Genomic DNA, 20,794 nt, shown 5'->3' on the forward strand with positions numbered 1-20,794 from the left:
AAATTTACTGATACTTTTTCAACTTAAATATTTTAGCTTTAAAGAATGATGTGTTGGGTAGATATATACACATTTGTGTGAGCATGTGCACATGGAGGTCATAGGACCATTTGTGGGAATTTCTTTTCTCCTTTTACCATGTGGGGCCCAAGGATTGAACTCAGGTTTATAGCTTTTACCTACTGAACATACCCAGGAACCTGAAAATTTCCACAGTTCTCACAATAAAAACATTGCCAATTGGGTGGAAATAAACACCTGAAAATGTAGGATTCATTGATAGATGACTGACTCATTGTGGCTTATCAATTTAAGGGAAATCAAATCTTCTTTAAAAGTTTGATGGAAGAATATGACTATGGTTTTTACACATACTAAAGGACCTGGTATACATTTATGTTAAGGAATGTGGTCAATAAGAATTTTCCAGAACTTGGTATAGTGACACATGTCTGTGATCCCAGGACTTGGGGAGACAGAGGCAGGCAGATCATTGTGAGTTCGAAGCCATCCTGGTTTACAAAGCAAGTCTAGAATAGCCAAAGCTACACAGAGAAACTCTTGTCTTGAAAAAGCAAAAACCAACAAACAAAAAGCAATTATCCAGAATAACCACTTATTTATTCAATAACAGGAGTCCTTTAAGCAAACTGTAGGTGAATTGTTCAGTTGATAAACTAAGAATTTGAACATTTGCTGAGATTGTTAGTAGCACAGCAGTTACTGCACACTAGATATCTAGTCTCAGCCAACAGCTCTACTTGTTCATATCCTTCTAAGGGCTGGGAAATAATTTGGAAGTCAGTGGCCACAGATAAGTTTCAGAAACACATATCAGAGATTCTGAGTGCCAGGGACTATATAAGAGTGAAGGTGACTTGGAAAAAAACTGTGACAGTCATGAAGAGTCAACCTTGGGCTCCTATGGAACATGTAACTTCTTCCACCACCACCACCACCCCCTTCTCCTTATTCTAAAGATTCTAGAATGACTGAACACATCTTCAGAGAGAATTCCTACCTGTAGGATTGAGGGAGTGGCTTGTCATTCTCGTAGAAGCAGTGGTTATCACAGAGGCTGTGGAGATAATTTGTCAGATGATTTAGAGTAGAAACGCCATTAGCTTAGAGACATCAGAAAGAGAACACAGAAGCTGGGGTTATTTTTCTTCTTCTAAGTCTCTATCTATCACACACTATAGGTGAAGTAGGCTTGTGCCATTTAGCAATTTCCTCTGAATTGAAAGAGTCATTCTGTGAAGGAGAGGGAGAGGATCATGAGACTTACAAGATAAACAGACTTTACATGTCTGGGAAAGCTAAAACTAGGAGGGCCCAAGATTACAGAAGCATTGAGAAACCTGTAGTGGAAAACACCTTGACAAGATAAGCTGCCTAGAACAGACTATCTGACCTGGTGAGCTACCTGACTGTCAAGTAGAGAGTTCTAAGGATGAAGCCCTTGTGAGGTGTCACTCATATTACGGTGGCTATGGGTGAGGAAGCTGTCTTTGAGTCATCCCTGCTCCAGTGAATTATCCTAATAATCCCCCTAGTTACCCAAGTTGGATGTAGTGAAATTGCTACTTTGGGATGTCATTGATTCCCTATCTGGAATAGATATTTGTGTGTCCTATTTCTTCAGGAAAAGTCTCAAGCAACAGATTGTAATTTTATGTTTTATTATTGTTTTGTCTACATGAATGTCTATGCACCGTATGCATGCCTGGTGCTTAGGGAAGCCAGAAACAGGCATCTGATCCTTGGAACTGTACTTATAGATGATTGTGAGGCATCATGTAGGCACTTGGAAGAGAACCCAGTCCTCTGGAAGTACATCTAGTGCTCTGAACTTCTGAGCCATCTCTCTAGCCTCTCTGGCATTATTCGCCTCAGGCACTCTGCACTTTGTGTTTTAAGCCCAAGGTATAAGTGAAGTTTCAGTTCCAGATGAGTGAAGTTATTACTCAATTTGCTCAGCTCCTAGCCCACTCCCTTACTGCCCTTCCAAAGTCCTAGGACCTGTCAATCCTCAATTCAACTAGGCTGACTGACCACTAAATCCCAAAGATCTTCCTGTCTACTCCTTTTAGAGCTAGGATTGCAAATGATGCCTGCTTTTGTACATGGGTGCTAGGGACCAAACTCCTGTCTGAGCATGATACACCTCTAGCCAGACTTAGGGTTTAGGGCATATGTTTCTTTGCATCCCCAGTTGGAGATGGGCTTCAGGAACTGAATATAGGTGATGGGCTTTTATTTCTTCTTCTTTCACAGGGCACGGCCTAACAGCATTGGAGTGATGTAATGGGCCCCAGAATACTCACTTGTAGATGAGACAGACAGGATCTTATGTGTATAACCTGAAGAGAAAATGTAAGAGTGAGAATGGAGTGGGCGAGGAAAGTAGGTTGCGGGGAGTATGCATGCTCTGCACTAGAGCACAGAGGGCCACTGCTCACCATTGATGCACAGACTGCTATTGTCTAAGGTGTAAGGGCCCAGCTGAGTGACACCATTGGTCAGCTTGCTCAATTCCCAGAATACCCGCTCCTTGTCCAGCCCAGGTCCAGTTGGGTCTGGATGGTGAGTGCAGATGGCATCTACCCCTGTGGCTGCTCCATCTTTCTCAGACCTGAGGAGAAAAAAAAATGAGAGGAATGATAATAAAGAGATCGCCTAGGAAGAATCTTAAAATGATGTTGTAGGAGAGGAAGGAGCCAGGGAGAGGCAATGATGTGTAGAGAGCTGATTCATCAGGCTGAGATTCTCTGAATGTCCTGACATCCAGGAGTCTCTTAACCTGGAATAAAGTTTTTTTTTTAAATTCAAGACACTAATCTATATTCTCATGGTATGAGGAATGGGGACTTCATAAGATATGTAAGACAGATGTGGATTTATGAATTAAAGCAAAAGGAAAAGAAAGTAAAGCCTATGTTTGTTAGCTTTAACTGACAACTTTAATCACCAGTAAAGAGAGTTTCAATGAGGGGTTATTTATATTGATTCAACCTGTGGTCACTTCTGTGAGGAATAATGTTAATGAAGGTAGGTAACATGGGAGGACTTAGCTCATTGTGGTCAGCACCATATCCTACCCAAGCGATCCTGAACAGTGTAGGAACAGCGAAGCCAAGCTGCATATAAATGAGAGCGCATCCTTGCTTTTATTTCTCTCTGTTTTTGACTGTGTCTGTGTGTGATGTGACAGTCTCAATCATTAGCTGCTGTGACATCCCTGAAAATAATTATGTTTTGAACTAAAATAAACCACTTGTTCCCTACATTCTTTTGGTCAGGGTATTTTTATCACAGTGATAGAAATGATAATAGAACAATACCATAAAGGAAATTTTAGGAACAAAATTTAAAGTTCCAAAAAAAATTTATATAATCCCACATGAAGGAATGAAGTTGGCAGTTCAAAATAGATGAGCAGGAAATGATCAACAACCTCTCAATGGTCTGCAGTCTGTGGGGGTAACTGAAGTGGAGGTTGCAGGATTAGAGGACCTCTAGGATCCTGGATCCAGTGCTTCCTGGTTTACACAGGGGCAATGTACATACAGGAACAAAGAAGGGAAGGCACCCACACTTTGGGTCTGGCACACACTGAGGAACTGTGGTTGGTTTTTGTTAGGACTTACCTGAGAAAGGTCAGTCTGCAGTTAGAATAGAGGAGGCTGATACTGGTTTTATTGAACACAGGCCAGAGCTGTGGGGAAAGGGAGAAGGCTGAGGTAAGACAGACTGTTTCTGAGATGATTTTGATAGCATCTGTGAGCAAAGGTGGACTAGGTTGAGGTAGGTGTGGCCTTCTTAAAGGGCGTGGCCTAAGCCAGGATGGGTGAAGGTTACATCTGTGAGAAATTCTGCACCTACTCACAGAGCTCTTACCAGTCTTTGTAGGATTCTCTCAGTGGCATTGAACTTCCGGGATCCAGGGTGACGCATGCCCTCCTCATACTTGAGGTTAGTGATGGTGAAGTTGATGGTGAAAGGCACCAGAGGAGAGACTGGCACTACAGTGGAGGTGGGAGAAAGGCACACTGAGCTGTGGGTTTCTCTGTGAACTTGGGTGTCTTCCAGCACTACTGACTCTTCCACTAGCATCACATAGCTGTCTTAGATAAAATTTGAAAATCACTAAAGATTTGAAAAAGGAAAAGGAAAGGGAGGAGTCTATGCTTTTCCAGAAACATCTTCACTCCTTCTTTTCTTGGAGGAAGGAGTATATTTCTTGTAGTTCTATCATGCGTTAGGTATTGTCTTACTAGAAGCAAAACATGTTTGCTCAATATCAGAGTTAAGTGAAGTAAACTTATACAAAATGGAAAAAATACAAGAATTTATAATAGATTTATTTCTAAAAATCAATCCATAAATTAAAAGTGAGTATTCTTTGATCTGCCTAAGTGAATCTATCATATATACCAGACACCTGCATAGCTATGCTTATTCCACCAGTATTAAAAGAATGAGTCCCTGTGCCCTCAACAGAGGAATGGAAACAGTAACTGTGGAATATAGCTACAACTGAATATTATCCGACTATAAAAATAATGACATTATGGTATTTGCAAAAAACAAAACAGGTGGAACAATACAGCATCATGCTAAGTGAAGTAAGCCACTCAAAATGGCAGATATCACACATTTTATCTTGTCACAGAATATAGATTTTAAAATAAAATGTAAAATTTATTAAATTAGAAAGATTATTTGGGAAGAGAATGGAGACAAGGAACATATGACAGGAGAGACAATGAAATATGAATATGAGAAAGATACATTATGAAATAATGAAAGTATTTTGTGTAACTGATATATGCTGACTTTAGAAAATGAGTGATAAAAGGTTTTTTTAACATTTATATGTTTCCATATACATTATATTATTACACATGTATATAACAAACTATCTATAGCAAGCAGAACCATGACACAATCAAGAATTATATAAATGTTATATTCTTAGTATTTTGGCTATTTGTATATGGCAGTCATGGAGAAAACATCTTTCCTATCTTTGTGTGTGTAAAAATTTGAATATAAATCAATCTCCATCACATCTTGTCATTATCAACTTAAAACATCTATCTACACCTAAAAACATCTTAACCCCTAAACAACTAAGCTTCATTGTAAAACTAAGCTACCTGGTCTTCAACTCCATCAGAGACTTGAGAAAGAATAAACTTGATTACCTGAGTACTACCCAGGAGTTCAGGTTAGTAGATTTCCAAATGAGAAGGTTAATACCTGGCAGCACCCAGCCTACCTCAAAGAGGATGATGAGCATCAAAGAACCTCCTTATGGAGATAGCTTCAAATGTGGCAAACAAACTACTGGGCAAAATTTCTTTGTTTCTGCCATATACAGAATACTGACTAAGAAAGGGCAAACATGGATGCAGGCAGAGTCAATGGCCAAACTCTGTTAAGACAGGGTAAGCAAGTCCTCAACCGTTTCTGCCTCACAAATATGTCTGTCAGATATAGTGGGACAGAAGGCTCAAGAAGATGCTCCAACATAATATAGAGTATTGGGTGACTATTCAGGTATAAATCTCTCTCTGTCATTTTCTTATTTGGATAAAAGTGTTTTTATACCTCTCTTACTTGTAAACCTTATTTCAAAATGATATAAAATACTACTAGTTAGGCTCATAGTTTAATAATGAATAGCATTCTGTATTGAAATCAGATCTTATCTTTTCACTTTGTTGCCACCATCATCACTTTTGCCATCATGATTGTTACTATCATCTTGTCAATCATATCATTACACATCACCATAATCAACATAGTCACCATTGCCATAAACAATGTCAATATCATTACTATAATCAACATAATCACCAGAATAAAAGCCTTCCCCATAACTACCACAACCACTACTAACACTACCACCAACACCACCAACACCAGCAGTACAATTATAATTATCATCCTCATTTTCATCACCATCATCATCCTTACAATCATTATTATTCCTATTAACCTCAACATGGTTATCCTACTATGACCACCATTACTATTATTATCCTCATCAACACAATTATCAATAATATAACTACCAATGCCATCATCTCTGTCCTTCAAACCACTACCATCATTAGCTTCATCACTACCACCATCATTCACATTCACTCCCACTATCATCATTATCATCAATACCACCACCATTAATAGGATCATCACCACCATCATTAACATAACTACCAATAACACCATCACCATCATCATATCATCGTAATCAGTATCATCATCATCACTATCATCCAAAACTATCTTCACTATCATTAACCCTATCATCAGTATCCCCATATCATCATTGCAGCTATCATTTTGATCATCAAAAACCCCTTCATCATGGCCATCACTAGCATACAACATCACATCATCACTATCAAAATTATTAATACTTTACTATCACAATAATCATTACCATAATCATGATCACTTCCATCAACACTATCAATAACACTATCACTATCAACATTATAAACACCAATATCAACATCACCACAGTTTATAAAAATATAAATTATAAGGGAAGAGCTCTGTTTGTGTGTGTGTGTGTGCATGTGTGTGTGTCCTGATATAGTTCCCAGTGTCTGGAACTGATTAGCTGCTCAATAAGGGTTTTGGTGATGAAATGGGTAGATTTACTATGACATCCTATATTTCAGAACACATTGACAGTTTTCATGTTCCTTCTAACTTAGGTGCCACAAACAGCTACTTACCTGTGGTTCTGGGGAAAGAGTACACCCCAGAGGTCCCCAGGTTTACTGTGGTAGCCCAAGGAGCTAAGAAGAAACCATCATAAGTGAAAATGCCCGGGACTCTCATTGCAGAAAGAGACAGTATTTTTATAATTTGTCATGCAAAGCTTGAATTGGGACTGCCTTGGAAATATGGGCAGAGAAGGAGGTAAATAACTGCCCTCCCAGATCCCTTGCTCCACGCTAAGAACATGGGATGCTTGAGGAGGTGTCAGCTCCTGCTTTGCTTGGTGTAGGAGGCAGAGTCATGGCACATCTGTTGAATACTCACTGCTGGTGGTAAACACAGAGCTCTGGTTTGTGAAACCTGCAGTAACAACAGAGGGTGAGAGAGGGTCAGGGTTAAGAGAGACGAATGTATTGCGGATTGAATGTAAAATGGCCTTCACCAGACCTAGTGTTTGGTTCCAAGATGGTGGCACTATTTGGGAGGCTTAGGGTCATGGGACCTAGCTGGTGGTAATAAAGCATCAATAGCTGAATTGTAAAGACATACTACCATGGGTTCTGGTTTAAAATCTGTGCTTTTTGATCTGTAATAAGCAAAACCATGAGCTTGCACTACTATGAAAGGAACTGTTCCAACCACTACATATTCCCTATATGATGGTTAGTCTCTTATAAAACTATGAGACAAAATAAGCCTATCTTGAAGTTGCTTCAGTCAGGTCTGTGCAATAACAAAAATAACTGATTAAAGTACCAGAGAGACTTAAGAATATATGATGGATTGGGATATGATGAAGAAAGTGTTATCAAGGATTTTCTATCAAATAAGGGTAAAGTCTGTTCAAAGATGAGGATCAAATAAGATCCCAGCCTGAGTCAGCGCCTATTGAATACATAGCCAAATCCTTGAAGAGCCAGGCAGGGATGGTGACCAAAGCTACAGAGTAGATACTGCCTATCTAAGGAAATTTCAGCTATATTCCAGAGGCTTACCATTGACATAGAGGCTGTCCCTGTCTAGGGTGTAGGGATCCAGTCTGGTGACACCATTAGTCAACCTGCTCAGCTCCCAGTACAGCTGTTCCCTGTCCAATCTGTGGCCTTTGGAGTCAGGGTGATATGTGCAGATGGCATCCACTCTGGTGGCTGTTCCATTCTTCTTTGGCCTGAGTAAATATCAATAGAGTTGAGATAGATCTGCCTCCTACTGTTTGTTCTTTCTTTTATCTTTTTCCCAACCACTATTCAAAAAAAAACAAAAACAAAAACAAAAAGGAAATTCCAACAAGGAAGTTGCTTTGGGGACATGAACACCATAACCAATAATTAGAGATAACAAGGATAGCCATCTCTGTATGTCATGGAAAAAGACTCTGTAAATACTGTGTGTCTGAGACAGATAGAGAGGGAGAAGTTTTGATAGGCATTTGAAATGCACATGAAGGTTCCCTTAGCAATTGCAGCAGGTGCTTTCTCTGACATGGACTCTGTTGCCTGTTTTTGAACTGTGTAGGAACAGAGAAGTCAAGCTGAGTACATTTGGGAGAATTTTCCTGTTTTTATTTCTCTCTGTTGCTGACTGTGGATGTGATGTGACAGTCTCAATTGTTAGCTGATGTGGCTTCTTTGAAATATATTATGGTTTGGACCTAGCAATTTGGAACTAAAATAAACTACTTCTTCCCTACTTTCATGGAAGGGTATTTTATCGCAGTGATAGAAATGATACTAGACCGATATAAGAGAAAACATTCTCAGGATAGAAGTGATAGCTTTAAGTAAATTCCCTCTAATTTCATAAGGAAAGAATGAATGGGGCAGTCCAGAATCGATGAGCAGGAAATGGTCAACAACCTGATGCTGATCGTCTGCAGTCTGTGGGGGTAACTGAAGTGGAGGTTGCAGGATTAGGGGACTCCATGGGTGCTCGATCCAGTGTTCCCTTGTTTACACATGGACAATGTACATAGAAAAGAAGGGAAGGCATCCACACTCTGGGTCTGGCACACACTGACGATCTGTGTTGGTTTTTGTTAGGACTTACCTGAGCAAGGTCAGTCTGCAGTTAGAATAAAGGAGGCTGATACTGGTTTTATTGAACAAAGGCCAGAGCTGTGGGGAAAGGGGAGAAGGCTGAGGTAAGACAGACTGTTTCTGCGATGATTTTGATAGCATCTGTGAGCAAAGGTGGACTATGTGGAACTAGGTTGAGGTAGGTATGGCCTTCTTGAAGGGCGTGGCCTAAGCAAGGATGGGTGATGGTTACATCTGTGAGAAATTCTGCACCTACTCACAGAGCTCTTACCAGTCTTTGCAGGATTCTCTCAGTGACATTGAACTTCCGGGATCCAGGGTGACGCATGCCCTCCTCATACTTGAGGTTAGTGATGGTGAAGTTGATGGTGAAAGGCACCAGAGGAGAGACTGGCACTATAGTGGGGGTGGGAGAAAGGCACACTGAGCTGTGGGTTTCTCTGTAAACTTGGGTGTCTTCCAGCACTACTGACTCTTCCACTAGCATCACATAGCTGTCTTAGATAAAATTTGAAAATCACTAAAGATTTGAAAAAGGAAAAGGAAAGGGAGGAGTCTATGCTTTTCCAGAAACATCTTCACTCCTTCTTTTCTTGGAGGAAGGAGTATATTTCTTGTAGTTCTATCATGCACTAGGCATTGTGTTACCAGAAGCAAAACATGTTTGCTCAATATCAGAGTTAAGTGAAGGAAACTTATTATCAAAAATGGAAAAATACAAGAATATATGATAAATTTATTTCTAAAAATCAATCCATAAATTAAAAGTGAATATCTTTTCGTATGCCTAAATGAATCTATCATATATAACAGACACCTGAATAGCTATGTTTATTCTGGCCCTCAACAGATGAATGGAAACAGTAAATGTGGAATATAGACACAACTGAATATTATCCGACTATAAAAATAATGAAATTATGACACTTGCAAAAAATTCAAAGGTGGGGGAACCATACTGCATCATGCTAGGTGAAGTAAGCCTCTCAAAAAGGCAAATATCACATATTTTATCTTGCCACAGAATATAGATTTTAAAAGAAAATATATAATTTATAAAATTAGAAAGACTATTTGGGAAGAGAAAGGAGATGAGTGAGATATGACAGGAGAGACAATGAAAGTTGAATATGAGAAACATACATTATGAAATAATGAAAGTAAGTATTTTGTGTAACTGATATATGCTGACTTTAGAAAATGAGTGATAAAAGTCTTTTAACACTTTATATTTTTCCATATACATTATATTATTACACAAATATATAACAAACTACCGATAGCAAGCAAAACCATGACACAATCAAGAATTACACAAATGTTATATTCTTAGTATTTTGGCTATTTGTATATGACAGTCATGGAGAAAACATCTTTCCTATCTTTGTGTGTGTAAAATTTTGAATATGAATCAATCTCCCTCACATCTTGTCCTTATCAACTTAAAACATCTATCTATACCTAAAAACATCTTAACCCCTAAACAACTAAGCTTCATTGTAAAACTAAGCTACCTGGTCTTCAACTCCATCAGAGACTTGAGAAGGAATAAACTTGATTACCTGAGTACTACCCAGGAGGTCAGGTTAGTAGTTTTCCATACGAGAAGGTTAATACCTGGCAGCACCCAGCCTACCTCAAAGAGGATGATGAGCATCAAAGAACCTCCTTATGGAGATAGCTTCAAATGTGGCAAACAAACTACTGGGCAAAATTTCTTTGTTTCTGCCATATACAGAATACTGACTAAGAAAGGGCAAACTTGGATGCAGGCAGAGTCAATGGCCAAATTCTGCCAAGACAGGGTAATCAAGTCCTGAACCGTTTCTGCTTCACAAATATGTCTGTCAGATGTATTGGGACAGAAAGTTGAAGAAGATGCTCCAACATAACATACAGTATTGGGTGACTAATCAGGTAGAAAACTCTCTCTGTCATTTTCTTATTTGTGTAATGGTGTCTTTATACCTCTCTTACTTGTAAACCTTATTTCAAGAGGAAATAAGATACTACTACTGAGGCTTATAGTTTAATAGTGAATAGCATTCTGTATTGAAGTCAGATCTTATCTTTTCACTTTGTTGCCACCATCATCACCATCATCACTTTTGTCATCACCATTGTTACTATCATCTTATCAATCACCAAAATCAACATAGTCACCATTGATATAAACATTATCAATAAGGGTTTTGGTTGATGAAATGGGAAGATTTACTATGACATCCTATACTTCAGAACAGATTGACAGTTTTCATGTTCTTTCTAACTTAGGTGCCACAAACAGCTACTTACCTGTGGTTCTGGGGAAAGAGTACACCCCAGAGGTTTCCAGGTTTACTGTGGTAGCCCAAGGAGCTAAGAAGAAACCATCATAAGTGAAAATGCCCGGGACTCTCATTGCAGAAAGAGACAGTATTTTTATAATTTGTCATGCAAAGCTTGAATTGGGACTGCCTTGGAAATATGGGCAGAGAAGGAGGTAAATAACTGCCCTCCTAGATCCCTTGCTCCAGGCTAAGGACATGGGATGCCTGAGGAGGTGTCAGCTCCTGCTTTGCTTGGTGTAGGAGGCAGAGTCATGGCACATCTGTTAAATACTCACTGCTGGTGGTAAACACAGAGCTCTGGTTTGTGAAACCTGCAGTAACAACAGAGGGTGAGAGAGGGTCAGGGTTAAGAGAGACGAATGTATTGCGGATTGAATGTAAAATGGCCTTCACCAGACCTAGTGTTTGGTTCCAAGATGGTGGCACCGTTTGGGAGGCTTAGGGTCATGGGACCTAGCTGGTGGTAATAAAGCATCAATAGCTGAATTGTGAAGACATACTACCATGGGTTCTGGTTAAAAATCTGTGCTTTTTGATCTGTAACAAGCAAAACCATGATCTCACCCTACTATGGAAGGAACTGTTCGAACCACCACACATTCCATATATCATGGTTTGTCTCTTATAAAGCTATGAGACAAAAGAAGCCTATCTCAAAGTTGCTTCAGTTAGGTCTCTGCAATAATGAAAGTAACTGATTAAAGTACCAGAGAGACTTAAGAATATATGATGGATTGGGATATGATGAAGAAAGTGTTATCAAGGATTTTCTATCAAATAATGGTAAAGTCTGTTCAAAGTGAGGATCAAATAAGATCCCAGCCTGGGTCACCGCCTATTGAATACATAGACAAACCCTTGAAGAACCAGGCATAGATGGTGACCAAAGCCAGAGAGTAGATACTGCCTATCTAAATAAATTTCAGCTATATTCCAGAGGCTTACCATTGACATAGAGGCTGTCCCTGTCTAGGGTGTAGGGATCCAGTCTGGTGACACCATTAGTCAACCTGCTCAGCTCCCAGTACAGCTGTTCCCTGTCCAATCTGTGGCCTTTGGAGTCAGGGTGATATGTGCAGATGGCATCCACTCTGGTGGCTGTTCCATTCTTCTTTGGCCTGAGTAAATATCAATAGAGTTGAGATAGATCTGCCTCCTACTGTTTGTTCTTTCTTTTATCTTTTTCCCAACCACTATTCAAAAAAAAAAAAAGTAAATTCCAACAAGGAATTTGCCTTGGTGACATAAACATTATAACCAATAATTAGAGATAACAAGGGTAGCCATCTCTTTATGTCATGGAAAACACTCTTCAAATACTGTGTATATGAGACAGATAGAGAGGGAGAAGTTTTGATAGGCATTTGAAATGCACATGAAGGTTCCCCTAGCAATTACAGCAGGTGCTGTCTCTGACATGGACTGTGTTGCTTGTTTTTGAACTGTGTAAGAACAGAGAAGTCAAGCTGAGTACAATTGACTGTGGATGTGATGTGGCAGTCTCAATCGTTAGCTGATGTGGCTTCCTTGAAAAATATTATGGACTATACCTAGCAATTTGGAACTAAAATAAACTACTTCTTCCCTACTTTCATGGAAGGGTATTTTATCATAGTGATAGAAATGATACTAGACCAATATAATAGAAAACATTCTCAGGATAGGAGTGATAGCTTTAAGTAAATTCCGTCTGATTTCACAAGGAAAGAAGGAATGGGGGAGTCCAGAATCGATGAGCAGGAAATGGTCAACAACCTGATGCTGATGGTCTGCAGTCTGTGGGGGTAACTGAAGTGGAGGTTACAGGATTAGGGGACCCCTTGTGTGCCCGATCCAGTGCTTCCTGGTTTACAAAAGGGCAATGTACATAGAAAAGAAAGGAAGGCACCCACACTTTGGGTCTGGCACACAATGAGGATCTGTGTTGGTTTTTGTTAGGACTTACCTGAGCAAGGTCAGTCTGCAGTTAGAATAAAGGTGGCTGATACTGGTTTTATTGAACACAGACCAGAGCTGTGGGGAAAGGGGAGAAGGCTGAGGTAAGACAGACTGTTTCTGAGATGAGTATGATAGCATCTGTGAGCAAAGGTGGACTATGTGGAACTAGGTTGAGGTAGGTGTGTCCTTCTTGAAGGGTGTGGCCTATGCCAGGATGGGTGAAGGTTACATCTGTGAGAAATTCTGCACCTACTCACAAAGCTCTTACCAGTCTTTGCAGGATTCTCTCAGTGACATTGAACTTCCGGGATCCAGGGTGATGCATGCCCTCCTCATACTTGAGGTTAGTGATGGTGAAGTTGATGGTGAAAGGCACCATAGGAGAGACTGGCACTGCAGTGGGGGTGGGAGAAAGGCACACTGAGCTGTGGGTTTCTCTGTGAACTTGGGTGTCTTCCAGAACTACTGACTCTTCCACTAGCATCACATAGCTGTCTTAGATAAAATTTGAAAATCACTAAAGATTTGAAAAAGGAAAATAAAAGGGAGGAGTCTATGCTTTTTCAGAAACATCTTCACTCCTTCTTTTCCTCGAGGAAGGAGTATATTTCTTGTAGTTCTATCATGCACTAGGCATTGTGTTACCAGAAGCAAAACATGTTTGCTCAATATCAGAGTTAAGTGAAGGAAACATATAAAAAATGGAAAAAAATATAAGAATTTATGATAGATTTATTTCTAAAAATCAATCCATAAATTAAAATGAATACTTTTTAATCTGCCTAAATGAATCTATCATATAAACCAGACACCTGCATAGCTATGTTTATTCTGGCACTATTCAAAAGGATGAGTCCCTGTGCCCTGAACAGATGAATGGAAACAGTAAATGTGGAATATAGACACAACTGAATGTTATCCCACTATAAAAATAATAAAATTATGACATTTGCAAAAAAAATCAAAGCTGGTGGATCCATACCGCATCATGCTAGGTGAAATAAGCCTCTCAAAAAGGCAAATATCACACATTTTATCCTACCACAGAATATAGATTTTAAAAAAATATATAAAATTTGTAAAATTAGAAAGACTGATTGGGAAGAGAAAGGAGACGAATGAGATATGACAATAGAGACAATGCAAGTTGAATATGAGAAAGATATATTATGAAATAATGAAAGTAACTATTTTGTGTAACTGATATATGCTGACTTTAGAAAATGAGTGATAAAAGTCTTTTAACACTTTATATTTTTCCATATACATTATATTATTACACAAATATATAACAAACTACCGATAGCAAGCAAAACCATGACACAATCAAGAATTACACAAATGTTATATTCTTAGTATTTTGGCTATTTATGTATGACAGTCATGGAGAAAACATCTTTCCTATCTTTGTGTGTGTAAAATTTTGAATATAAATCAATCTCCTTCACATCTTATCCTTATCAACTTAAAACATCTATCTACACCTAAAAACATCTTAACCCCTAAACAACTAAGCTTCATTGTAAAACTAAGCTACCTGGTCTTCAACTCCATCAGAGACTTGAGAAGGAATAAACTTGATTACCTGAGTATTGCCCAGGACTTCAGGTTAGTAGCTTTCCAAATGAGAGGGTTAACAACTGGCAACACCCAGCCTACCTCAAAGAGGATGATGAGCGTCAAAGAACCTCCTTATGGAGATAGCTTCAAATGTGGCAAACAAGCTACTGGGCAAAATTTCTTTGTTTCTATCATATACAGAATACTAACTAAGAAAGGGCAAACTTGGATGCAGGCAGAGTCAATGGCCAAATTCTGCCAAGACAGGGTAAGCAAGTCCTGAACCGTTTCTGCTTCACAAATATGTCTGTCAGATGTATTGGGACAGAAGGTTCAAGAAGATGCTCCAACATAATATACAGTATTGGGTGACTATTCAGGTAGAAAACTCTCTCTGTCATTGTCTTATTTGTGTAATGGTGTTTTTATACCTCTCTTACTTGTAAACCTTATTTCAAGAGGAAATAAGATACTACTAGTGAGGCTCATAGTTTAATAGTGAATAGCATTCTGTATTGAAGTCAGATCTTATCTTTTCACTTTGTTGCCACCATCATCACCATCATCACTTTTACCATCACCATTGTTACTATCATCTTGTCAATCGTTATCATTATACATCACCATAATCAACATTGTCACCATTGCTATAAACATTGTCAATATCCTTACTATAATCAACATAATCAGCTGAATAAATGCTTTCCCCATAACTACCACAACCACTACTAACACCACCACCAAAACCATCATCAACACCAGCAGGACAATTATCATCACCATCATCATTTTCATCACCATCGTCATCCTTACTATCATTATTATTGCTATCAACCCTAATATGGTTATCCTACTATAACCACCTTTACTATTATTGTCTTCATCAACACCATTATCAATAATATCACTATGAAAACCATCATCTCTGTCCTTCAAACCACTACCATCATTAGCATCATCACTACCACCATCATTAACACTGTCACTCTCAGTATTATCATTTTCATCAATACCAGCACTATTAATAGGATCATCACCACCATCATTAACATAACTACCACTAACACCATCCCCATCATCATATCATCATAATTATTATCATCATCATCATCATCACTATCATCCAAAACTATCTTCACTATCATTAAAACTATCATCAGCATAAACAATGTCATCATTGTGGCTTTCATCATCATCATTAAAAACCCCATCATCATTGCCATCACTAGCATACAACATCACATCATCACTATCAAAATTATTAACATTTATTATCACAATAATCATTACCATAATCATGATCACTTCCATCAACACTATCAATAACACTATCACTATTAACATTATAAACACCAATATCAACACCATCACAGTTTATAAAAATATAAACTATAAGGTCAGAAGGGTGTGTGGGGGTGTCTTTGTGTGTGTGGGTGTCTGTGTGTGTGTGTGTGTGTGTGTGTGTGTGTGTGTGTGTGTGTGTTTCCTGGTATATCTTCCAGTGTCTGGAACTGATTATCTGTTCAATAAGGGTTTTGGTTGATGAAAATGGTAGATTTACTATGACATCCTATATTTCAGTACACATTGACAGTTTTCATGTTCCTTCTAACATAGGTGCCACAAACAGCTACTTACCTGTGGTTCTGGGGAAAGAGTACACCCCAGAGGTTCCCAGGTTTACTGTGGTGGTCTGAGGAGCTAAGAAGAAATCATCATAAGTGAAAAATACAAGGCACTCTCACTGCAGAAAGAGATAGTACTTTTATAATTTGTCATGCAAAGCTTGAATTGGGACTGCTTTGGATTATGGGCAGAGAAGGAGGCAAATAACTGCCCTCCGAGATTCCTTGCTACAGGCTAAGGACATGGGATGCATGAGGAGGTGTCAGCTCCTGCTTTGCTTGGCGTAGGGCACAGAGTCATGGCACATCTGTTGAATACTCACTGCTGGTGGTAAACACAGAGCTCTGATTTGTGAAACCTGCAGTAACAAAAGAGGGTGAGAGAGGGTCAGAGTTAAGAGAGATGAATGTATGGTGGATTGAATGTAAAATGGCCTTCACCAGACCTAGTGTTTGGTTCCAAGCTGGTGGCACTGTTTGGGAGGCTTAGGGTCATGGGACCTAGCTGGTGGTAATAAAGCATCAATAGCTGAATTGTGAAGATATACTACCATGGGTTCTGGTTTATACTCTGTGCTTTCTGATCTGTAACAAGCAAAACCACGAGCTTGCCGTACTATGGAAGGAACTGTTCCAACCTCCACACATTCCCTCTATCGTGGTTTGTCTCTTATAAAACTATGAGACAAAATAAGCCTATCCCTATCTGCAATAAGGAAATAACTGATGAAGTACCAGATAAACTTAAGGATATATGATGGTTTGGGGTGTGATGAAGAAAGTGTTATCAAGAACTTTCTATCAAATAAGGGTAAAGTCAGTTCAAAGTGAGGATCAAACAAGATCCTAGCCTGAGTCAGCGCCTATTGAACACATAGACAGACCCTTGAAGAGACAGGCATGGATGGTGACCAAAGCCAGAGAGTAGATACTGCCTATCTAAGGAAATTTCAGCTATATTCCAGAGGCTTACCATTGACATAGAGGCTGTCCCTGTCTAGGGTGTAGGGATCCAGTCTGGTGACACCATTAGTCAACCTGCTCAGCTCCCAGTACAGCTGTTCCCTGTCCAATCTGTGGCCTTTGGAGTCAGGGTGATATGTGCAGATGGCATCCACTCTGGTGGCTGTTCCATTCTTCTTTGGCCTGAGTAAATATCAATAGAGTTGAGATAGATCTGCCTCCTACTGTTTGTTCTTTCTTTTATCTTTTTCCCAACCACTATTCAAAAAAAAAAAAAAAGTAAATTCCAACAAGGAATTTGCCTTGGTGACATAAACATTATAACCAATAATTAGAGATAACAAGGGTAGCCATCTCTTTATGTCGTGGAAAACACTCTTCAAATACTGTGTATATGAGACAGATAGAGAGGGAGAAGTTTTGATAGGCATTGAAATGCACATGAAGGTTCCCCTAGCAATTGCAGCAGGGGCTGTCTCTGACATGGACTGTGTTGCTTGTTTTGAACTGTGTAAGAACAGAGGAGTCAAGCTGAGTACAACTGGGAGACTATTCCTGGTTTTATTTCTCTCTGTTGTTGACTGTGGATGTGATGTGACAGTCTCAATCGTTAGCTGATGTGGCTTTTGAAAAATATTATGGACTGGACCTAGCAATTTGGAACTAAAATAAACTACTTCTTCCCTACTTTCATGGAAGGGTATTTTATCATAGTGATAGAAATGATACTAGACCAATATAATAGAAAACATTCTCAGGATAGGAGTGAAAGCTTTAAAGAAATTCCCTCTGATTTCACAATGAAAGAAGGAATGGGGGAGTCCAGAATCGATGAGCAGGAAATGGTCAACAACCTGATGCTGATGGTCTGCAGTCTGTGGGGGTAACTGAAGTGGAGGTTACAGGATTAGGGAACCCCTTGGGTACCCGATCCAGTGCTTCCTGGTTTACAAAAGGGCAATGTACATAGAAAAGAAAGGAAGACATCCACACTTTGGGTCTGGCACACACTGACGATCTGTGTTGGTTTTTGTTAGGACTTACCTGAGCAAGGTCAGTCTGCAGTTAGAATAAAGGAGGCTGATACTGGTTTTATTGAACAAAGGCCAGAGCTGTGGGGAAAGGGGAGAAGGCTGAGGTAAGACAGACTGTTTCTGAGATGAGTATGATAGCATCTGTGAGCAAAGGTGGACTATGTGGAACTAGGTTGAGGTAGGTGTGGCCTTCTTGAAGGGCGTGGCCTAAGCCAGGATCGGTGAGGGTTACATCTGTGAGATATTCTGCACCTACTGCACAGAGCTCTTACCAGTCTTTGCAGGATTCTCTCAGTGACATTGAACTTCCGGGATCCAGGGTGACGCATGCCCTCCTCATACTTGAGGTTAGTGATGGTGAAGTTGATGGTGAAAGGCACCAGAGGAGAGACTAGCACTATAGTGGGGGTGGGAGAAAGGCACACTGAGCTGTTGGTTTCTCTGTAAACTTGGGTGTCTTCCAGCAGTACTGACTCTTCCACTAGCATCACAGTTGCCCCAGCGAAGAGAGTAAGTAGTTTCTGCATAATTGGTCATGTATCCAACTGGGTGATACTCCTCTATAGGGTTTAATACTCCATGGTGCAGAAACTAAGCACATAAGACCCTATGTTGATAAACATCCATCATGCAACTTTATTTTCTGGGCTTTTGTTTAACTGTTTTTCTGTAGCCCCTGTACATATTGATTTTTTAAAACTAAAGGTAGAGGGTTCAAATTCTGGAAGATGTCTTAGGATAGTCATTTGCTTGATGATCTGGGTTTGATACCCTTGACACATGCAGCAAAAACACACAGCTGGTTCTCATAGGCTGTCCTCTGATCTCAACACTCATCATATAATTCATGCACAGCCATGTCTGTGTGCACACTCATCCAATAAACATCAAATCTGAAAATATATTTAGAGGCAGAGAGTGGACTAGGTTTTATATATAGGATGTAAGATTAAAGGTACTAGGCAGCAGATATAGATATTTTGTTGTAGAGGAATTTATTAAATGGGCATGGAGGGAGAAGGGAAGGGGAAGGGGTGAGAGAGAGAGAGAGAGAGAGAGAGAGAGAGAGAGAGAGAGAGAGAGAGAGAGGGAGGGAGAGAAGAGAGAGAGGAAGGGGAAGAGAGAGGGAGGAAGTAGTGAGAGAGCCACTTGGACAGTTTGTCCCTGGGCAGAGCCATGCCTCCATGGCAGGTAAGCAATTACATCACAAGTAGGCTGACTGAAACAGAATGCTAACATTAGGGAGATAGCTCAGTCACCAAACTGAAGAATGAGGACCAGGATGTGATACCAGTACCCATGTACAAAAATGCCACATGTGGTGGCACTTGTAAATCCAGTGTCAAGGAAGTAGGAACAGGCAGATTTCTGGGGTTCCCTTGCCAGCCATCTTTTCCTACTTGGTGAGTTCCTGGCTAGCTAGACATCTTTTCTCAAAAGCAAACTCTGATGATGCCTAAGGAATAGCACCTAGGACTGGGCCTTCAGCAGCCACAGGCATGTGTACATACACGCAATCCAATCTCTCATGTGTCAAAGCATACACTCCCAGTAGAACATTCTTTGAGCTAATATATGTTAGATTGGGGTTATATGCCATTTTACATGCTTTTCTTATATTGGAGTCATTCATTTGGTGGGAGGTGATATTTTGAAGCTAACTTTACACATGGAAAATGTGAGCCAAGGGATAAAATAAATACTTAAACAATCTCTAAGTAGCCTAGCCTGAGTCAAGCCTTTGTAGCCCCACTCTATTGCTTAACCCAGTTACTAAGGTCCATGGCCAGGTCTAGATCATAATAAAACCTGACTTCTCCTGAGTTGTCAGTGATGAGCATACCTGGAAGCACTAGATATTTGCTGGAATCCAGACCACACTGCTGTTCAGGCTCTGCCCTCCTGCAGCAGCCTCTTTCTTACAGTCATTGTAATGGAACTGCCAAAGCTATTAGCCAAAGCCCACCAGTGAATTTGTAATCCTCTAATAGACTCCACAGGTTCCTGCATTCCACGACAGTATCAGGCACTACCCACTGCCCTCCAGGCAGGTCACTGATCTCAGGATGTCATATTATTCAAACATATTCAGGTTTGACTGCCTGAGCAGGCCACAGGTGAAGGGGACAGCTCAGTACGGTTTTGACTTGATGAGGTGAGGTTGGGGTTGTGTTGGGGGGGGGTCTCCTCTCTGAGGAATAGGGGAGGGGAAGGGGAAGAGAGAGGGAGCTTGGAGCTGGGAGTAGAGGAAGGAGGGGCTAAAATCTGCATGTAAAGTGAGTAAATATGTTAATTGATTTAAATAAACAACAAGAACAAACATTCAGATCACTACATGTGTTGACACAACCCGTATACCTGGTACACTGGAAACTAGATGTGCCCTTCTTCCTCACTTTCCCCAGAACCTAAGAGTCATATATTCCTTGAGTCACACATTCCCACATGGAAAGGCACGGTCCCTGCTTTTCCTCCTCTTAGGAATCAGAGACAGCTTGACTACAGGGAACTACCTTCCTCCTCTGAGATCCATAAGAAAGGACCCTCCCTCTGCCTCATGTGCCTGA

The 20,794-nt window shown here is 40.0% G+C and overlaps 2 protein-coding genes across 2 annotated transcripts in view; one reads left to right on the plus strand and one right to left on the minus strand.

Annotated features, from left to right (window-relative positions):
• Nucleotides 1–20,794, plus strand: part of MBD3L1 (methyl-CpG binding domain protein 3 like 1) — a 240,052-nt gene that overhangs the window by 90,131 nt on the left and 129,127 nt on the right. The gene's annotated exons all lie outside the window — the stretch shown is intronic.
• Nucleotides 1–20,794, minus strand: part of MUC16 (mucin 16, cell surface associated) — a 168,871-nt gene that overhangs the window by 75,277 nt on the left and 72,800 nt on the right. Inside the window, exons 13-33 of the mRNA XM_084783450.1 lie at nt 18,407–18,624; nt 18,238–18,374; nt 17,204–17,376; nt 16,554–16,589; nt 16,244–16,306; nt 13,314–13,438; nt 13,053–13,120; nt 12,053–12,225; nt 11,383–11,418; nt 11,073–11,135; nt 9,049–9,173; nt 8,788–8,855; nt 8,478–8,685; nt 7,737–7,911; nt 7,066–7,101; nt 6,756–6,818; nt 3,901–4,025; nt 3,651–3,718; nt 2,463–2,635; nt 2,328–2,363; nt 1,022–1,078 (exon numbers count right to left, since the gene is read on the minus strand). Coding sequence (XP_084639576.1) covers nt 1,022–1,078; nt 2,328–2,363; nt 2,463–2,635; nt 3,651–3,718; nt 3,901–4,025; nt 6,756–6,818; nt 7,066–7,101; nt 7,737–7,911; nt 8,478–8,685; nt 8,788–8,855; nt 9,049–9,173; nt 11,073–11,135; nt 11,383–11,418; nt 12,053–12,225; nt 13,053–13,120; nt 13,314–13,438; nt 16,244–16,306; nt 16,554–16,589; nt 17,204–17,376; nt 18,238–18,374; nt 18,407–18,624 — 2,226 coding nt within the window. The remainder of the gene's footprint in view (nt 1–1,021; nt 1,079–2,327; nt 2,364–2,462; nt 2,636–3,650; nt 3,719–3,900; nt 4,026–6,755; nt 6,819–7,065; nt 7,102–7,736; nt 7,912–8,477; nt 8,686–8,787; nt 8,856–9,048; nt 9,174–11,072; nt 11,136–11,382; nt 11,419–12,052; nt 12,226–13,052; nt 13,121–13,313; nt 13,439–16,243; nt 16,307–16,553; nt 16,590–17,203; nt 17,377–18,237; nt 18,375–18,406; nt 18,625–20,794) is intronic.

This window comes from Acomys minous (assembly GCF_964271855.1).
Source record: "Acomys minous genome assembly, chromosome: 5".
Classification (NCBI taxonomy): domain Eukaryota; kingdom Metazoa; phylum Chordata; class Mammalia; order Rodentia; family Muridae; genus Acomys; species Acomys minous.